The sequence below is a fragment of the Microcaecilia unicolor genome, chromosome 7 (assembly GCF_901765095.1).
Source record: "Microcaecilia unicolor chromosome 7, aMicUni1.1, whole genome shotgun sequence".
In the NCBI taxonomy this organism is placed as follows: domain Eukaryota; kingdom Metazoa; phylum Chordata; class Amphibia; order Gymnophiona; family Siphonopidae; genus Microcaecilia; species Microcaecilia unicolor.
The window spans coordinates 307,338,509-307,360,370 of record NC_044037.1 but is presented as its reverse complement, the minus strand read 5'-3'; the positions used below and the strand labels follow the sequence as shown (position 1 = coordinate 307,360,370).

Below are 21,862 nucleotides of genomic sequence, written 5' to 3'. Positions count from 1 at the left end.
AAGTACGTCATGAAAGACTCCAGAAGAAATTGGAGAGTCATGGGATAGGAGGTAGTGTCCTATAATGGATTAAAAACTGGTAAAAGATAGAAAACAGATGGTAGGCTTAAATGGTAAGTATTCTCAATGGAGAAGGGTAGCTAGTGTGGTTCCCTAGGGGTCTGTGCTGGGACCACTGCTTTTTACCATATTTATAAATGACCTAGAGATGGGAGTAACTAGTGAGGTAATTAAATTTGCTGACGACACAAATTTATTCAAAGTTGTTAAATCGCGAGAGGATTGTGAAAAATTACAAGAGGACCTTATGAGACTGGGAGACTGGGCGTCTAAATGGCAGATGACGTTTAATGTGATCAAGTACAAAGTGATGCATGTGGGAAAGAGGAACCTGAATTATAGCTATGTAATGCAAGGTTCCACGTTAGGAGTCACCGACCAAGAAAGGGATCTCGTCGTCGTCGTTGAAACCCTCTGCTCAGTGTGCTGCAGCAGCTAAGAAAGCAAATAGAATGCTAGGTATTATTAGGAAAGGAATGGAAAACAAAAGTGAGGACGTTATAATGCCTTTGTATCAGTCCATGGTGCGACCGCACCTCGAATATTGTGTTCAATTCTGGTCGGTGCATTTCAAAAAAGATATAGTTGAATTAGAAAAGGTACAGAGAAGGGTGATGAAAATGATAAAGGGGATGGGATGACTTCCCTATGAAGAAAGGCTGAAGAGTCTAGGGCTCTTGAGCTTGGAGAAAAGACAGCTGAGAGGAGCTATGATAGAGGTCTATAAAATAATGAGTGGAGTGGAATGGGTAGACGTGAATTGTTTGTTTACTCTTTCCAAAAATACTAGGACTAGGGGGCACGCAATGAAGCTACAAAGTAGTAAATTTAATACGAACCGGAGAAAATGTTTCTTCGCTCAATGTGTAATTAAACTGTGGAATTCCTTGCCAGAGAATGTGGTAAAGGCAGTTAGCATAGCGGGGTTTAAAAAAAGGTCTGGCCGGCTTCCTAAAGGAAAAGTCCATATACCATTATTAAATTGACTTTGGGAAAATCCACTGCTATTTCTGGGATAAGCAGCATAAAATGTATTGAACTTTTTCGGGATCTTGCCAGGTATTTGTGACCTGAATTGGGCAGTGTTGGAAACAGGATGCTGAGCTTGATGGACCTTTGGTCTGTCCCAGTGTGGCAATACTTATGTACTTATGTAGACAAAGGAGCCAAGCTTGGCTGAAAAAGAGAAGAGGTCTTTGCAGCAGGATAGACCAGTAGTAAAAATCCTTATACAAACAGGCAGGTACAGCTGCGTTACATGTGAGACTACATTACCCACAACGCATTGCTCATGTATCTTTGCAGTGAGGACTGCAGCAGTAAAAATCCTTAGAAGTGAGAATAACATACCAGCAGCAGGTTTTCCACCCGTTGTTAGGGCCCAGTACATAACTGGAATAAGGTATAAAGATGGACAACCTCAAGCTTCTCCGGACCTGGATTTGACCCTTTTTCTAGAAAGCTCCTTGGAGATAGTGACTGAAAGGACAACTTTATTAGTTACCTTCGCACTAGAGATGGACAGAAATAATATATTTCGGACTTATTTTTGCCATATTAATACAGAATTTATGGGTTCAAGAGTTCAGATTTTTCCGGACTTGGCGAGAGATACCCAGAAGAAAAGAAGAGAATTCTTGTCTTATAGGACAAGAACGCTCAAGCTTGGTGTTAGCTTTCATTTGAAATTTCCATGCAGATGTTTGGTATCTCTCAATAAAAACAATTATATATTCTTTGAACCCTTAAAGCTGTTACAATTTATTGAGGCACAAGAATGTGTGGAAAAGCCTTTAACTGTCTCTCAGTGAGCTAAATGCTATTATGTAGGCTTGTGGGATTTTGTTCACTCTCTGAATTTCATTTGTATTAATTTTCCTTTACTTTTTTTCCTAGTGCTTGGATCATAGATTTGATTTGTGGACAAAATACTATGGAGAAAGAAATTTCCTTTACTATTGTTAAAATTATTATATTTCTTGTAAATTTCCATTACATATATGTGGATATGTAAATGTTAAAAGATATAAATAAAGCATTAAAAAAAAGAAGTGAGAATAACAGTAAAAGCATTAAACACATTTTAGGGCCACACTATAAGCTAGTGCAAGGCTGTCAGAGGACAGAACAATGTGTCCTTGGCTGTGTGAACTGGGAATACTGGATGGGCCACAAAGAGGCATATTTTCAAAGCACTTTGGGAGGCTAAGTTCCATAGGTTTCTATGGAACTTTGGGAGGCTAAGTGCTTTGAAAATGAGCTTGTATAGTCATTTCCTGCCCTTATAAGTCTGCATTCACTAACCAAAGCATGCATGGCTCCCAGTGAATAGGATTTCACATAGCACCATGTTGCACTAAACTGAATGCAAGAAGAAAAGTAGCAGTGGTGTGCTGGAGCGGGCTCTCACGGGCTCGCGAGAGCCGTTTGTTAAGTTTTTAAGAATTTTGGGAGCCGGTTGTTAAAGTAGGCCTCCCCATGGCTATTCTAACAACTGACTCCCAAAATGTAGGCTTGGGCCCCCTCCTGAATTCTCTTTTACTTTGCTGGCAGTGATGCTGGCCCCACCAGCCAAGTAAATAGACTGCTGCTGCTCCCTGCTCCTTGTTTCTGACTCTAAGCATCAGGCTGGGACTTTTCACGCAAGCGCAAGAAGGTTCCATCATGCTGCTCAGAGCCAGAAACAAGCAGCAGAGAATGGTGGCAGTCCATTTATTGGCTGGTGGGGCTCGGCAAAGGTATGCCTAGCATGCCTGCACAAGGGAGGAGAGAGAGAGGCATGTATCCCCCCCCCCCCCCCCAAATTTCAGGGCCGGAGAGAGAGCCCGTTGTTAAAATTTTACCAGCACACCCCTGAAAAGGAGGTAACAAAGAAGAAACCGCACCAAGGAAAATTATCAAAAAGTACAAAGTAAAAACTCTATTTTCGTCATAAAACCATTTAACACATAAAACCCAGACAGGTTTTATGCTGTGGATATAAACATTTTACAAAACAGAATGGACTTGTTTGCAATTGTAATTTGGCTTGAACAATTTGAAGTTGTTCCTAAAGGCAACACACACTCTTGACATCCGGAGTAACTTATCACAGGACAAACTGCACCAATGAGCTCAGACATTCATGGTGTTTCTTAATAGAGCAGGAGGTATAACTTCATGTCTGTGCTCTTCCTCTTCCTCACCTGCAGGTGAACACGAGTGGAAAATAATTTCCTCGGGCATAGCAGATTGTTACTACAATGTGACAGAGCTGCCATCTGATAGCATTCTTACCTTCCGTGTGGCCTGTGTGAATAAAGCAGGGCAGGGACCTTACAGCAGTTCATCCAAGACAATTCGCATTGAGGAAATAGGTGAGTCCCGCTGTGCTAAGAGAGCCTCAACGTAAGTCAGTTGTATTCCAACACTCCCAGATAATATCCAGCCCCCCCCCCCCCCCCCCGTCATAGTCCCTGGTCACTTCATCTTGGGGAAAGCACTCAGGCCTCCTTGTCACTGCCCACCTCTACCATCCAGAGAGACGGGCACTTGTCAAGTTGGTTTACCTTGAGGGACATACCCCTTGTTTGCAGACCCTAGGGAACAGATTAATAAACTAATTGCTTATCTGCTGTTTTTCCTCCTTAGACCTGAAAACAACTTCTGCTCCTGCCATCACAAAAGCCATAACTACAGCAGCATTAATGGAGAAAGGAGCAGCTGCAATCTCCCCTGCTGCAGCTCCTGTTGCCCAGTCTGAAATTCTCAGGCCATTAAGTAAAGGTCCCCCTCCTCCAACTCCCCCTAGAAAACCCAAAGGTATCACCCTCACACCACAGGACACACCCAAAATGGTACCTCAGCCTACACCGCATTCTGCAGCTGCACCTGTGCCCATCTCTTCCCAGCTGACCTCTGCTAGAAGGCAGCTGTCCAAGGCAGTGGGCAAGGAAGAGCCTATCTCCAGTACTGTGGCCACTCCTGTCATTGCTGGAAAACTTTATCCAGCTCCGACTACATCCCCTATGTCCTCAGCCACTGTGTCTGTAAGTCTACCACAATCAATGTCACCCTTAAGAGCTCCTCCCCCACCTCCATTGTTGCCAACTAAGAGCTATCCAGTTCCACTGAAACCACTAGCTAAAACCACCCCCATAGCTTCTGGACCACTGACAACACCCAGTGCCAAAGACATGAAACCCTTGGTTCCTGCACCTGCTACTTCTAACTTGTTGGTGTCCCCTGTGCCTGCATCACCTGTGTCTTCCTCCCCATCCCTGCCAGCTGTTTATAAAACAGCCCCCTCTGCCACACCCACATATATGGTCACCTCTTTTATTTCCATGCCACCAACTACACCAAGAAAAGAAGGCACACCTACCATTCCACTGCCCTCTTTCAGGCAAAGTCCTCTGCCATCTCCTACAGTGCAAACTATACCCACCAGGTTCGTGGTTCAGAGCCTTACTCCAGGTAACGAATCCAGGTACACTCCAACAGAGCGAGCCAGCCCAGCAGGAAAAGATGGCACAGCATTGCGGCAGGGTGTACCCCAAAAGCCCTACACTTTCTTGGATGAGAAAACAAGGTGAGTACTCAAGGAGCACTGTCTGCTTTTTGCTGAGCTGTGTCCAGGGGGTAGAGAATTATACATCAGGCTGAAAGGAGTCCTCCTGTTCAAGCTGGGTTCCCAGGCTGTACCTTAAGTATCCCAACTGGGAAGCTATTGGGGAGAAGGATCGTCATCTGATGCACTAGAGCACAGAAAGTAGCCCTTTTACTAAGGGGTTGACGAACGGCAATTGGCTTGCCTCGTGCCAATCCGGAACTTCCGCCATGCTACTGCAGAAGACTGGGGCTAGTTCCCACTCCCAGTGTGCACCATTTCTGGGTTAGTGCGGGAGGCTTTATCGCCACCTCTATGGGTGAAATGACCGCGCAGCAAGTGGTTCACTTACTGTACAGCCATTTCTTTTTGAGAAAAAAAGATAACCTTTTACCACAGCGTAGTAAAAGAATCCCAAAGTGCTGCGCAAGCCCTGAGCCAACTTTCCTGTAGGTGACCTGCACGACTTTCAATTGTGGAATATCGAATAATCCAAAATGAATATATACATCTACAAAATATGCTGAAAGGTGATCAAAGCAATGATATCCACAAAAACAAAGAAACACCTTTACTCATTTTTCACAGAAGCAGTTCAGAAAGCAAGAAACAAAAGCTTAAGATATATCAGTAAAAAAAATGTAATGCTTCTTTAATTCCTGGCTACCACGACAAAGTCGTACAATCCACCCGCTCATTCCAAAGATCAGTCAAGACAATAACTGCCTCCCCATTTCCCAACAAGGGCAGTCATGACAAGCATCTCTCCCTCATCCCCCAAGGTGGGGCAAGGGCGGTTTATGTCTTTGTCAATCTTTGGTATGGTGAGGGGGAAGCGCAGTACTGGTGGGGGCGATTTTTATATGATTGAGCCTTGGAGGTGGTTTGACAGATGGGAGATCACTTGATTGGATATTGCTCTGAGAAGGAGGGAGGATTGGGGGGTTTACAGCAGCGTGGCAGCCAGCTTTTGTCTTGATTGGACTATAGGGGTTAGAGGGAGAGGGCTGTTTTAAAAAGGCTCTATCTAAATAATCTAAGCTACCCCCACACTTCCCTGTCTGGGGTCTTTCACTCACATGTAGTGATCTCAGTCACCATCCCTGTGGGTTTCACTCCCACATTTTCCATCCCCAATATGTTTCAATCTCACAGTTTCTTAGTCTGTTGTGTTTCATTCACCCATAACACTCCCTCGGTCCCCTGGTCAGGTGCGTTTCACTCACCCATAACACTGCCCATGGTCCCTTAGTCTGGAGTGTTTCACTCACCCATAACACTGCCCATGGTCCCCTAGTCTGGTGTGTTTCACTCACCCATAACACTGCCCATGGTCCCCTGGTCTGGTGCGTTTCACTCACACATGATCCCACAGGCACCATCCCTGGTTGGTTTCACTAACACATTCACTGATGTCTTTCATTCATAACAGTCATTGGCCCCTGTGTTTCACTCACACATAGCACTCGTGCAGTAACCATGCCCGGTGAGTTTTACTTCCACACTCACTGTTTGTAATATGTTTCTCTTTACTTCAGTTCTAAGTGGGAGCTTATGCAAAAGGAGGTGCTTCTCTAAACATTAGGTTCTAAAATCTACACTTGAACAAAATCTGCCCGAAGGTCTACATCAGCAGCTGCTTGTCTTCTGCTAGCCGGTCATGACACCTCACGCCTGACCCTGCACTAAGGGATTCCAGCAAAGACAGTGCCGAATACATTGGAAGCTAGTTTCTAAATAAAGATGGGTTAACGTTGTCCATTGCAATTCTAGGCCACTGGAGAGCTGTGTTGAGCTCGTTCAGAAATTTGTTCAGTCACCTTATCGATGCCAGGAAAATGTTTCCTCCTGTTTCTCCTTTCTTTGCATCAGCTCTACCGACACATGGTTAATGCACAGAGAGGTGACTGAACTCATCCAGCTCCATCGAGGAGCATGTCACATGTATCATGATGCCTCCTGTACACAGAAACATGCTTATACTGTATGTGTGTTGTGATTCCAGGGGCAGATTTGGCGTGATTCGGGAGTGCAAGGAGAATGCAACAGGGAAGCACTTCATGGCAAAAATCATTCCATATGAACATGAAAATAAACAAAGTGTACTGCAGGAATACGAGATTCTGAAATCACTGCACCATGAGCGCATCATGGCATTGCATGAAGCGTACATCACCCCTCGCTACTTGGTGCTGATCTCTGAGAACTGCACAGGCAAGGAAATCCTGTACAGTCTGATAGACAGGTGAGAGACAAGGAAATCATGTTTTGCCAGATGGGTGAAATGCAAAGGTAATCTATACAGCCTCACAGATAGGTAAAAAAGCAAGGACATGCCCTAAAGCCTGACAGATTGTAATACAAGCCTGCTGATGGGATAGAGGTATAATACAACCCTACAGATGAACAGGGGGGAGGGGGGGTTTAAAATCTAACCTCTCAGGCACAGAAAGGGTATAGTACAAGCAAAGAGGTCAGTAGGAGAGGAGACTGAGCTCCTAAGGAGGTGTCTGGTGAACTAACAGAAGCTGCTGAAGAGGTGAGGGAACACAGAGAAGTTTAATGTAGCCGATCTGACTGCACCATTCCTAACCCCCTGTCCTTTTCATATTACATACCTTCTTATCAGATACATCACCTGCAAATGACTGAGACCAGTCTTTCTGCCAGCGAATGAATCCTGCACTTTTATCAATAGTTTGACATGTTTTCTGGACTAATAGCAAATGCAAACATGCCTGGTTAAAGGGTACCCCTCACAAATAACCATGTATAATTAATGTTGTTGTACGGGAGGCTTGCAATAACTTGCTCTCTTCCCTCCCGCTGTGGTGGAAATGAAAACGGTAACGGAATTCAAACATGCGTGGGATAAGCATAAAGGAATCCTGTGCCGAAGGAATGGATCCTCAGGAGCTTAGTCAAGATCGGGAGGCGGGGCTGGTGGTTGGGAGGCGGGGATAGTGCTGGGCAGACTTATACGGTCTGTGCCAGAGCCAGTGGTGGGAGGCAGGACTGGAGGTTGGGAGGCAGGGATAGTGCTGGGCAGACTTATACGGTCTGTGCCAGCGCCGATGGTGGGAAGCGGGACTGGTGGGTGGGAGGCGGGGATAGTGCTGGGAAGACTTGTATGGTCTGTGCCAGAGCCGGTGGTTCGGAGGCGGGGCTGGTGGTTGGGAGGCGGGGATAGTGCTGGGCAGACTTGTACAGTCTGTGCCAGAGCCGGTGGTGGGAAGCGGGGCAGACTTATACGGTCTGTGCCCTGAAGAGCACAGGTACAAATCAAAGTAGGGTATACACAAAAAGTAGCAAATATGAGTTATCTTGTTGGGCAGACTGGATGGACCGTGCAGGTCTTTTTCTGCCATCATCTACTATGTTACTATGTTATAATAATAACCAAAACTTGATAATCAGGCCAACTCTTATACTATCTCCAAATCTTTCATCAATATATTCTTGTCACTCAAAATAATACTTTCAAATCTACTTGGTGACCTCAGCAGTGTCTTCACACCTTAGCAAGATTATGGGCGACCATCTCCTCATCAGTACACCCGATTTAACGTTCTTTTTAATTTTTTCTATGATTTTACTTTAAAACTCTTAAGCCCATATTATACTCATCTAATTCACAATACCCAAGTAGGTTTGAAAGTATTATAACAGCGGGAGGGAAGAGAGTGAGCTGGTTAAAGGGTGCAACATGCCCCAGAAATAATATCTACTCTTTAGGTTATTCCTGGTGTGGATTATGAGCAAGACTCATTAACTGGGGGAAAGGCAATAGAGCCCCATGTGTGGAAGACATATGGAGGTATGTGAAAGGTCTCTCAGGAAATGCCCGACCATGTGGTTTACGATAAGATCAGTCTTCCAGTTCCTACTCAGACCCATCTCTGGAGAGGGTACCTGGCCTGCCTACTCTTGTCACCTTCCTTTCCTGCCTTTTCTTCTACTTGGGTCTTTGATATCCTGACTGTCTCCTCTTTCTGACATCCTTTATTTCAAATGCACATATTGTTGTTTTGCTTTTATGTTTTCAACCAACACTTTCGAAATCATATTGGTCTGTTCCATTCATTTTCCTTCTTTGTGAAGATTTGTTGCATTTCCTACGGCTTCGTTTACTGCCTTCCTCCACCAAATCAGTCTCTTTATTTTATCAAAGCCATTATTTTTGAAATCCAGGATTTTGAGGTTTGTTTGTTTTTCAAAAGCAAAACAGAAAACCCTTCTTCTCTCAGGTACTGAAAAAGGTTGCCTGTTTCTTCGTGAATGCTAATTAGGCATATCTCTACCAGGCATTTCTTACAGACATCTTAACAAGCAACTCTAGCAGTTATCTCTCTTTTCCCATGATAGAGAGTTAGACTGGGGTGTCCTTCTGGTCCTACTAAGAAACTGTCTTAGAACACTGCACTTCTGCAACCTTTAACTTCTACATGCTCAATAAGGCATTAAACAAACCTTCCTTCTTCCAAGATTGACTCCACTGGCTCTCCACATTGTATTTCCCACAGTCAGAAATCTGCCATGAAGGGATTAAAGCTTCCTTCCTTCCTTCTGCCCTGCCTGGGCTCTGGCCTCACAAGCCAGGGTGGCTTCCCTTGACTAGGGGTTTCTCCTTCCTCCTTAGGAGTGCAAGTAATATGTGCTGGGTTCCAAGGAAAATGTCCCCAACTCCTCCTTCACTCTCCAGGTGCTTCTCTGCTTGCTTGGAATCAGCCTGACGGAAATGCTAAGAGCTGGGATGCAGTGCCATCACCTTTTTCCCAGCTGCATTTTTGGCTGATTCACTTAACTGCGGAAGGCGAAGTAAAAGGCAGAGCAGGACCTTTATTCTTTTCCCCTCGGGTCCATTTCCCTTTTTTCTCACGGTCACCACATAAGTAGGAATAAAAAGCAGAGTGAGACCTTTCAGAGTCTGTACCGAAGCTCACCTTCAGTAGATCTTATCCCCTTCAACACACGAAGTGTACATCGAAGGCAGAAGCAGCAGACCCTGAGCACAGGTGAACGATCCTGTGCTGCCTTTTATTTTCACTGCTGCTGCAGCAGTTAGTGGCAGTAAGAAAAAGAGAAGTCGACTGCGGGGGAAGAGAACATAGGGAAAGAGATAAATGGATGGGGTGGAGTGAGGAAGAGAAGCTGCAGAAAGATGCGAGGGAATGATGGACAAGAGAGAAAGGAAGAGGCAGGGGTATTATGAACGTGAAGTGGAACAAAGATTGGGGTTGCTGGACATGGATGGAGGGGAAAGGGGAGGAGAGAAGACAGGAAGAAAGAGGGGAAATTCTATAAATTAACGCACCTAACTTCAGACGCCACCACATATGAGATTTCAAAGCCTGGTGTAAATGCTCACACATAACTGACCGTATTCTGTAACCTTAGCATGTCCCTGACCCCTCATGCCCCTTCCATATCCACACACTCTAGCAGTTATACACCATAGAATGTGTGTGTTAAAGTTATACAATGCCAATTAAGTGCAGTTATTTGCATAACTGCAAATTTATTTATGACATTTATACCCCACCTTATCCCAGCAACCTGAGTTCAATGTGGCTAACAATACAGTTAAGGCTAAAGTACACAAAGCAAAATGAACACAACTACAGCATACAATTACATAAGTACATAAGTATTGCCATACTGGGACAGACCAAAGGTCCATCAAGCCCAGCATCCTGTTTCCAACAGTGGCCAATCCAGGTCACAAATACCTGGCAAGATCCCAAAAAAGTACAAAACATTTTATGCTGCTTATCCCAGAAATAGTGAATTTTCCCCAAGTCCAATTTAATAATGGTGTATGGACTTTTCCTTTAGGAAGCCGTCCAAACCCTTTTAAAACTCTGCTAAGCTAACCACCTTGACCATATTCTCTGGCAACGAATTCCAGAGTTTAATTACACATTAAGCCGCATTGAGCCTGCCATGAGTGGAAAAGTGCGGGGTACAAATGTAAGTGCGGGGTACATTGAATGAAGAAACTTTTCTCCGATTCATTTTAAATTTATTACTTCGTAGCTTCATCACATGTCCCCTAGTCCTAGTATTTTTGGAAAGTGTAAACAGACGCTTCACGTCTACCCATTCAACCCCACTCATTATTTTATAGACCTCTATCATATCTCCCCTCAGACACCTTTTCTCCAAGCTGAAGAGCCCTAGCCACTTTAGCCTTTCCTCACAGGAAAGTCGTTCCATCCCCTCTATCATTTTCGTCGCCCTTCTCTGCACCTTTTCTAATTCCACTATATCTTTTTTGAGATGTGGTGACTAGACTTGAACATAATATTCGAGGTGCAGCAATACAAAGGCATTATAACGTCCTCATTTTTGTTTTCCATTCCTTTCCTAATAATACCTAACATTCTATTTGCTTTATTAGCCACAGCAGCACACAGAGTAGAGGGTTTCAACCTATCATCAACGACGACACTTAGATCAGACAGGGAGACAGAAAGGTAAGAGCAAGCAGATCAGCTTAAACAGGAAGATCAGAGACTGCTTCCTGAAATCTGTTAAAGAGGAAAGTCTAGCATTTTTCGAAATGTCATGTAATCACATTGAACACGGACAAATTTAGGTAACGAGTTCCAACATTTAGTGCCCTGATAAGCAAATCCCTTTTCAATTTATATGCAATTTTCTTACTGCTCGGATAGTGTAACTGCAAATAATTCCTAGCTCCTAGAGCAGCATTATGTGGTGGAAGGTCAACAAGAGGTTGTATATAGTCAGGGGACATACCCAACAATATCTGGTAGATAAGAATACAAAGTTTGAAAGTGACCCTAGCTTTAATTGGGAGCCAGTGCAGCTTAGATAACAATGGTGATGCCCTATCAAAACGAGAAACTTTACAGACAAGCTTAGCTGCAGTGGTTTGGGCAGTTTGGAGTTTCTTCAGCAATCTTCCCTACATCTAGCATAGATCACATTGCAGTAGTCAAACTGAGACAAACAAATATCTGGACCAGGAATCTGAAGGTCACAGCAGAGAAGAATTGTAACCTCCTTAACTGGCAAAGGGTTTTAAAGGACTTGGCCACAACACAGGAACCCTGGGGTTCAAAAGATAGGTGCCGATCTTACCCCCCCCCCCCCCCCCAGCAGTCCCAATGTTGACTCCACAGGGTATATAAGTACATAAGTAATGCCACACTGGGAAAAGACCAAGGGTCCATCGAGCCCAGCATCCTGTCCGCGACAGCGGCCAATCCAGGCCAAGGGCACCTGGCGAGCTTCCCAAACGTACAAACATTCTATATATGTTATTCCTAGAATTATGGAAATTTCCCAAGTCCATTTAGTAGCGATTTATGGACTTGTCCTTTAGGAAACCGTCTAACCCCTTTTTAAACTCTGCCAAGCTAACCGCCTCCACCACGTTCTCCGGCAACGAATTCCAGAGTTTAATTATGCGTTGGGTGAAGAAACATTTTCTCCGATTTGTTTTAAATTTACTACACTGTAGTTTCATCGCATGCCCCCTAGTCCTAGTATTTTTGGAAAGCGTGAACAGACGCTTCACATCCACCTGTTCCACTCCACTCATTATTTTATATACCTCTAGCATGTCTCCCCTCAGCAGTCTCTTCTCCAAGCTGAAAAGCCCTAGCCTCCTTAGTCTTTCTTCATAGGGAAGTCGTCCCATCCCCGCTATCAGATACCTGGTTAATAGTAAAACTCTCCAAAGGAGTGCGATCAAAAAGATTAGTTAATTAATTGGCTTGAGTGAAACTGTTTGATGTTTGTCTACCTCTCCTATCTGTAAGTTGTGAACCGCTGAGATCCACTTGCTTGGAATATACGGTACAGCAAGTTTTTAATAAACATAATCTACAATTTTTAATTAATAACTTTCCTATTCACGTGAAAGAATGGATGAATAAAGGTATTTGGACTCTTAAAGGCATTTCCCATGAAAATCATACTCTCATTTCATTCTCAGCACTCTAAGAACATTTTTCTTTTATAAATGGCTACAACTCCAACACTGTTTAAAAAAGAACCAGTTGTTACTTACTGTTAGTCCTCAATTACCTTCCATTTTTTCATTGGCAAAATCACTCCTTTCTGCTGGTCATACCGTGTCCTTTATATACAAGTTTCTAATTTCTTGTCAACGTGAACAACCTTCAGACAACTTGGGAAGTTGACATTGATCAAAAACTAACCAAGGAACAATGGACTTCCTTCTGATCTACAATTGAGACCTTTATCTTAAGCAAGTATTCTTCAGTCAATGTACTTTTTATACCACAAAGTCTCTTGGACCCCAGGCAAACTCTATATAACACGACTAGCAACCTCTAATTTTTGCTAGAACTGTAATAAGCATATTGGTACACTAATGCACATGTTATTTGAATGTGACTATTGGAATGGCATAAGATTTTCAATTTAAAATGTAGAGGAGTGTGGTAGCCGTGTTAGTCCACTCTTAAGGTTATCAATAGAAATCAAACAAAATAAAACATGGAAAAGAAAATAAGATGATACCTTTTTTATTGGACATAACTTAATACATTTCTTGATTAGCTTTCGAAGGTTGCCCTTCTTCCTCATTTGCTTATTTCCGATCTGAGGAAGAAGGGCAACCTTCGAAAGCTAATCAAGAAATGTATTAAGTTATGTCCAATAAAAAAGGTATCATCTTATTTTCTTTTCCATGTTTTATTTTGTTTGATTTCTATTGATAACAATTTAAAAAGTAAAATTATGCTATCAATAGTGACATTTAAATCTTGTGCCTCCATCGGTATCTCTCTGATATTCAATCTCTTCTCTATCTGTCAGCGCTCAACATCTTAGTCCACTCCCTCATTATCAGTCAACTTGACTACTGTAACTCGCTCTACAAATCTCTTACGGTGAAGGATCTACACCGCTTACAACTTGTTCAGAAAAAGGCAATTAACTCATTCATAATGCCTGGAGATATGACCACATAACACCCCTTTTGAAGTCCTCCCACTAGCTACCATTCCTTTATCGTGTTACTTACAAAATCTTACTCCTGGTTTTCAAAATTAGATCTACTGGGGACCCTACTTTCCTTGCCTGTTTGCTGTCTCATTATGTCCCAACTCAATCTCTCCATTCCTTCACACAGCATCGTTTGATCACCCCTACATTCAGAGATATATCTCATGCTCATGCTAAAATTAGATGCTCCATCTTCTCTGTAGAAGGCCTTGAGCTCTGGAATCAGCTTTCAGAGCATCTCAAATCTCAATTAACTCTGGAAAGGTTTAAGGTCGAACTTAAAACTTACCTCTTTACGGAGGCATTTCACTGCCCTCCGCCACTCCATCTCTAGGCTCTGGCACTATAGGGCTTTGAGAATGTTCCCTCTCCTGGTGTGCTTCCCCCCCCTTCCGCTTTCCTATCATGATTATTGTAGTTCTCCTCCCCCTCTTTGCCCTTCTATCGTACCTGCCCTTTCTGTACTTCAGTTCTCCATCTTTATATTGACTGTAAGCCGCCTAACTGGCATTGCTAACAGACGGGAGAGTTAAGTCCTCAATAAACTTGAAACTTGAGAAGAAATTATTTTGCATTCTTATCACAATTGCTCAAAAACTTATTCTATCAAATTGGAAAAATTCTCGACTTTTGAACGTTCACTTTTAGTGGCAATCTATTTTGCAACATCATAAATTTGAAATAGTAATTGGTGATACAATGGGAACAACACTTAGCAAAAGATTATTGTGGTCTCCATTAGAAATATATCTTCAGATCATAAATACGCCCACAATTTCTTTTGAAACCACTTCAAAATCCAACATTTTCTACACTTTATATACAGTGTATCTGGTAATGACCCCCCTCCTTTTTTTTTCCACAATGTTTTCTTATAAATGTTTTTGTTTTCTTGTTACTGTTTTTGATATGACTGTATCTAAACATTTCTGGAGGAAAAAAATGCTTTTGTCTAGAAGAACCAAGACGTTTTCTAACAGGAATTTGAGTTTACCCTTCTGAGTGAAAAGAGGAAAGTTCATACTTTTGAATTAAGATGAATAAAGAACTGACACTTGGAATTTCAGAGCATAGTCTTTTATTGAGTACTAAGGAAGCTTCTGGAGGGATAGTAACTGGGGATAAAAAGAGGAAGGGCCTGCCCCTAGAGGAGGGGGCAGGGTGCAATATAGACAGAGCCCCCTGTTCAGGATAGCATCTCTCTGGCAGTTGTTGGTTCCAATACAGGGAATTGTTGCCCAGGCAGTGGAGTGAACCTGGGAATGGATGCCAGGGTGCCCCCTAGCTGTGACACTCTCTCTCTTCACCTGCTGGCAGATGGGCATGAACCGCAAGTCTGGACTGATCCTTTGGTGACAACAAGGAAGTAACTATTATAGGTCAATGGGGTGGGATTTGGAAGCAGCCCCAGAAGCAGAGTGCTGCTCTTCCATTCACTACATCACGTGGAGGGGCATAATCGAAAGGGACGCCCAAGTTTTGTTGAGGATGTCCTCGCAAAATGTCCCGATGGAGGGGCGGGAAAACCCATATTATCGAAACAAGATGGACGTCCATCTTTTGTTTCAATAATACGGTCAGAGTTGCCCAAATCTTGAAATTTTGGTCATCCTTAGAGATGGTCGTCCCTAGACTTGGTCATTTCTGATTTTCGGCGATAATGGAAATTGAAGACGCCCATCTCAGAAACAACCAAATGCAAGCCCTTTGGTCGTGGGAGGAGCCAGCATTTGTATTGCACTGGTCCCCCTGACATGCCAGGACACCAACCGGGCACCCTAGGGGGCACTGCAGTGGACTTCATAAAATGGTCCCAGGAACATAGCTCCCTACTTTGTCTGTTGAGCCCCCCAAACTCCCCCTAAAATCCACTACCCACACCTGTACACCACTACCATAGCCCTTATGGGTGAAGGGGGGCACCTAGATGTGGGTAGTGGGTTTCTGGTGGGTTTTGGAGGGCTCGCTGTTTCCTCCACAAACGTAACAGGTAGGGAGGGGGATGGGCTTGGGTCCGCCTGCCTGAAGTGCACTGCACTCACTAAAACTGCTCCAGGTACCTGCATACTGCTGTGGTGGACCTGATTATGACATCTGAGGCTGGTATAGAAGCTGGCAAAAAATATTTTGAAAGATGTTTTTTGAGGGTGGGAGGGGGAGGGTGGGATTCTCTCCAGTGGTCATTTCGGCCACCAAGGGCTCGTCAGGGACGCCCTTTTTTTCCATTATGGGTTGAGGATGTCAATGTGTTTGGCACACCCAAGTCCCGCCTTCGCTATGCCTCCGATACTTTGGCCATCCCTGCGATGGAAAGCAGTTGGGGACGTCCAAAATCGGCTTTTGATTATACCGATTTGGACGACTCTGGGAGAAGGACGCCCATCTTCTGATTTGTGTCGAAAGAATGACGGGAGGCGGAGTTAGCTCTGCAGAACACAGGAACAGGAAGGGAGGGGGACCGGGGCAGCCAGCTAGCATTTTGCTTTTTCGGGGGGGGGGGGGGAGCGGCGGAAAGGGGGGAGCAGCGGGGGGGGGGGGGGGGGGCAAGGCCGTCCATACAGGACGCTCCTGATGAGCGCCCTTGCCCCCTCCCGATCCTTTTTTTATTTTTTTTATTTGATGTGTTTTCTGACGTCCTTTGGACCAATCACAGCGCTTTTAGCTCTGCTAATGCGCTGGGATTGGCTCAAAGTTGTTTATTTTTTCACTTAATGATTTTTTCCTGGCACAGAGCTGTCCTAACGAGAGGTCCAGACCTCTCGTTAGATTTCCTGCCTTTTTCCTGCGTAAAGGCAATCGGAAAAGGTTAGTGCATGTCGTTTCAATGGGGTTTTCACACTAATTGCTCATCTCCATTCCGTTTTCGTTAGCTGCTGGCTTCCTCGGTAAAAGCCCTTTGATGCATGCAACGGATCAAATTTTCCTCGTTGGAGGGTCATTAAAGGCTCATTTAGCTTTAGTGCATCTGCCCCTCTGTTTCCATTCCAGATGGCCATGTCTTGGATTTCTTGTCAGGGCTCCTGTCTGTGGATTATGCTTCATGTTCTATGCCTACCCATGGATGCCTACAAAAGAATGAATGACGAGAACTTGCCCATTGCACCACAGCTCTGTATATTGTGTGGCTAGTGAAAATTAAACTACCTTTGGACCTGTTGTAGTATGCATTGACTAATTATTTGTCGCCATCTATATCCAAGCTGATTCCCCTCACACCAGAACATGGAGGTGCAACTTCTCGAGGTCCAAAGATGTCAAATTCCCCTTGCTGATCTGCCACAATTACTGAACACAAGGTCCCCATATGAAAATAGGCAACGCTGAGTGCAGAATTAATCCCCTTTAGGGTTCAATATCGGTGAAAAGACCCTTCCTTTTTTGGGATGACAAAATAAATTGAGTACTACCCTTTGTCCCACTCCTCCATAGGTATGGAAACCACTATACCCAAACAACAGCTTCTCTAAGGTGACCTGTACAGCTACCCTCTTGTCCAATGCTCAATGGGTTGGCTATTGTGAAACTGTAATATTACTCATCCTATTTCCCGTCAGGTTCCGCTATTCAGAAGATGATGTGGTGAATTACATCCTCCAGATCCTGCAGGGAATTGAGTACTTGCATGAAAACCATGTTCTCCATCTGGACATCAAGCCTGATAATATCATTGTGTCTTACATGAACACAATCAAAATCATTGACTTTGGTAGTGCTCAAAGCTTCAATCCCTTGGCACTAAAGCAGCTGGACCGCAGAGTGGGCACCCTAGAGTATATGTGTAAGTACTGGTCCATGAACAAAGGGAGAAATTTGTAAATAATCCTTACTTTTGATCTAAGTCCCAACAGAAATTGACTGCAGGGCATTGTTCCCTCTAAGCTGCACGGGAGTCCTCCACCTATATTCCTGCCAGAGGGGGGTGCTGTTTCACGATCACATTTTCAATTGTGAGGGACAGTCAAGCTCTGCAGAACTCCAGGAAACCTGCCTGTTCCTAGTAATTGAAAACACAATATTGAAGCACCCCCCCCCCCCCCCCCCACACTGGCAGCTCTTTGAGCAGGGACTGTCCTATGTTAAATTGTACAGCGCTGCGTAACCCTAGTAGCGCTTTAGAAATGTTAAATATTAGTAGTAGTAGTTTCAGGACTGCCGCTCAGCTTAAGAGGGAACAGTGCTGCAGGGGATTCATTATCTAAAGGGTAAACACGGCTTCCTTATCTGCTAGAGGATCTTTCTAAGGGATATGTGAAGTTTTCACCTGGAGTCTTCACCATTACACTTCATCCCCAGCATTTATCTATCTCAGCCCTATCATTTAGAAAAAAATACCATTATCTTCACCATAACACAACATTATTTCACTAATGTTAATGTTAACACATCACCCCTATCAGATAAAAACATCACTATTGTTTTCACAATAACTCATCACCCCACCAGTTGAAAACACCACCATTATCTTCACCATAACCGTCAGTTAAAACTACCCATTGCCTCCACAATAACACCACAGTTATCTTCACTATAACACCAGTTACCAGCAAACACAACCAGCATTGCCTTAACCATATTATCTCACACTTACCACAGTCATTAACACCTTCATCACCATCATTACAATTACCAACATTACAAAGATCGTTATTTGTGTATTTATTTTTAGTGTTATCTGCCCTGGGGTGATTTGAAAGGGCAGAGTCTATCAAATTTTAGCAAAGAAACGTACATAACATACATCTCTATCAGCACAGTCAGAAACATACTGTACGACTCCATCCTAACTCTCCTATAGCTCCATCATAACCCCTCAGATTCATGATATGCGTAAAACTAACCCATTTGGAGACATCCCCCCCCCCCCCCCCCCCCAGCTCCATCATAACACTTAACCATCTTCTCCTCATACTCCCTTTTTCTTGTTCATATGATTTGGACCTTGAAGTTTTCTCCTTCTTTCCTATAGCTCCTGAGATGGTGAAAGGGGATCCGATTGGACCAGTTGCTGATATCTGGAGTATAGGAGTGCTCACTTATATCATGTGAGTAATGACTTGCAGGGCTTCTGTATTTCCTACATCTTTAGGGATCATTACTGCATGTTTTCATACTGAGAATATGTCTATCTTATTTATTTATTTATTTGAACATTTGATATACTGCAAATTGATCCTTGACAGGCGGCTAAGCGGTTTACAACAATAAATTTAAAAGAAAAATTCTGGCACTGCTGATAGAGGAGACGAAAGAGGAGGGAAAGGGAGGGAGGGAATGGGGAATATGGCGGCAAAAAAGGGGTGGAGGCAAGCAAAAAGGATTAAGACAATATTTATGTTGGAATAGAGTCAAAAGAATCAGAGAAGAGGGGAACTCTAAGTGCAGAAGGAAGACTATTCCAGAGCTTGGAGCCCAGATAGCTAAATGCAGTGTCACGCAAGAGAGATAAGTGCAAAGCACATAAAGAAAGAACACACAGAAGAGTATCTGAGGAACAGCATAGACACCTAGAGGGGGCATAGGGAATGAGCAATTTACACGGGAGAAGTGACATTTAACAACTAGCATGAGGACCTTGACATGAATGTGGGCAGAGATGGGGAGCCAGTGCTCAAGGTGGAGAAGAGGTGGAGAATGATAACGCCTAGCATTTTTCTTTTTAATAAAGTATTTTATATAATTCCAAGGTACAATCTTGTAACAGAAAAGGCAGGTCAGTACATTAAAGATGATAGTACAGTAGAATTATACAATTATACTTTACAAAATAATTAAAAAATAAAGGAAAATACTCCACTGATCCACTGATCTAGTCCACAAAGGAAGAGGAAACAAGGTAAATACATCATGTAATATATTTATCCATCATATATATATATATATATATATGTATATATATATATATTCATGGAGTCAAGAGGGAGAACAGTAACCTTAGGAAAACATTTAGATTACAAGAAAGATTTTAAGTGTTCCAGGTCAAAGAAAACATACTTGAGAAGTTTAACAACATATTTACAGAGATAATTAAGCCAGAACAGCGCTCCCACAGTAAGGAAGCTATGCACCTGGGAGCTTTTTCTGAAGTCCACCGCAGTGCCCCCTAGGGTGCCCGGTTGGTGTCTTCGCATGTGAGGGGGGCCAGTGCACTACGAATGGTGGCCCCTTCCACGACTAAATGCCTTGGATTTGGCCGTTTTTGAGATGGGCGCTCTCGGCATAGGCGCCCCGTATAAGAGGCTTGGGGAGGCTAAGCCTCCCCAGCCCAAACGTGACCATCTCCTTGTGTTTCTTCTGCTGCCTGCCGTTTCCGTCGTCATTTTTACTGCCCTGAAGAGTTCTGCCTCGGCACCGGTGATTCAATAACAGTCAGCCTTCTGCCAGCGTCGGGGCTTTCTCTTCAGGCATGTCTCACTCCGAATCCTACCTCTGCGGAAAAGAGGAAGTTGTGTTAGAGTAGGCGGGAGTCCAGGACGCGCCTGAGAAGCCCCGACGCTGGCAGAAGGCTGACTCTGAATCGCCGGTGCTGAGGGAGAACTCTTCAGGGCAGTAAAAATGACGACGGGAGACAGCAGGCAACAGAAGAAACAGGGAGAAAGATGCAAGACTCCGGGGGGAGAGCTGCCCAAGGAGGTTTAATAGACGAGTGGAAGTGAGCCTTTCTAGCCCAGTAAGCAAGGAAGCCAATTTGCTTAACGTGTTTCCCCTGCGTAGCCGTCATCGTCACTGCCTTCTCCCCAAACAAAACAAGCAAACTTATGAGCTACTGCATCCACGTTGTCGTTCCTTATTGTTGATCTGTAACAAGGCTAAAGCTATTTCTGTTAATAGGCAATGCCTTAAAAGCTGGAGGAGAAAGGAAATAAAATGGCTTAAAAAATTATTGCAGCTGGTAGAAAAAGCAATTATAAACTCTGTAGTTTGTGCTCATTTTTCTTCACTGTTCTTCTATACAATACATATGACCAAGATTTAAGTGAGGATATCCTGTTCCTGATGAGTTTATCTTAACTGTTGTTGTACTCTGCCTTGGGAAGCTGGTGTTATAAAGATGATAGAATACATTGAAATTAAATGGAAGTAGAATTAAACTCAACTTTCATTGGGGTACATGGAATCACATTTTAACGTCATCTCATTTGTAGGAATTTACATTTTAGATACACAACTGGATTATTCTGTTTTTTGGCATGTTTCAGGGACAAGTGGTTTTATAGGTCAAAATAAAAATAAATATTTTTTAATGCAGATCTCTTTTGTTTAAACATAACTAAATGGGCTATAAGCCCCTAATGGTGTATTAGGTTCTGCCCAGTGTAATATTTATGGTACAGTAAGGTTCTGAGTGTGTTTTTGCACAAAGTTGTGCATAGTATTTTGCAGTTGAGCGATTGTGGTTAGAATATGCTTTGAGCAACCACTTTATTCTTTGACATATGATACATATCTAATATCTAAATTTAATAAAAGGTATTGTGACTTTTTTTTCTGTGCGTTATCAGACAATTATGGATTTAAGCTTCACCCCTGGCCCCACCCCTAACCCCGCCCCCTTTAGCCTCCCCAACCCGCCTATGGCTCTCGGTTTCCATTATCGGCGAAAACTGAGTTCGCCCATCTCTAATGTCGACCTAAATGTTGGGATTTGGCCGGCCTGGACCGTATTATCGAAACGAAAGATGGGCGCCCATCTTGTTTCGATAACACGGTCAGCGCCGCCACTTCCCTAGTTCGTCCCCAGAGATGGGTGCCCTTAGAGATGACCGCCCATGTTCGATTATGCCCGTCTATATAAACAATCAAAAAACATTATTACGGATAACACAAATACACAAACACAGTGTTACATCAATAAATATTAAAAGAATGTTAAAACTGAAAAAGATATTGTCAAAAGTGATAAAACATAAATGTGAGTTACATAAAAAATTGATCTTACTATTAAGAACAAAAACCAATCTAAACGGCAAATTAAACATATGAGTGACTATAAAAAACAGAGTAAGTGTAATTGGATCAAATCACAGGAACAGTGTATGTATATATAAAAAATGTGCATAAAAGAAAAAAAAACTAACCTCTTAAAAGTATTGTATTATAAAAATAACAGTCACTAATGAATCTGTCTTTAAAGACTGCACCGCTAAAGGAGGTCTAAAAAAACAAAAAGAGGTTATGTAGATGAACAACCTGGGTAAAAGAGACAAGGTACTA

At 43.3% G+C, this 21,862-nt stretch overlaps 1 protein-coding gene across 1 annotated transcript in view; it reads left to right on the top strand.

Moving 5' to 3' along the window:
- The window catches only part of SPEG (striated muscle enriched protein kinase), a 495,656-nt gene that overhangs the window by 459,089 nt on the left and 14,705 nt on the right, over positions 1–21,862 (top strand). The window contains exons 35-39 of the mRNA XM_030208751.1: positions 3,252–3,416; positions 3,691–4,630; positions 6,654–6,893; positions 17,206–17,429; positions 18,618–18,693. Coding sequence (XP_030064611.1) covers positions 3,252–3,416; positions 3,691–4,630; positions 6,654–6,893; positions 17,206–17,429; positions 18,618–18,693 — 1,645 coding nt within the window. The remainder of the gene's footprint in view (positions 1–3,251; positions 3,417–3,690; positions 4,631–6,653; positions 6,894–17,205; positions 17,430–18,617; positions 18,694–21,862) is intronic.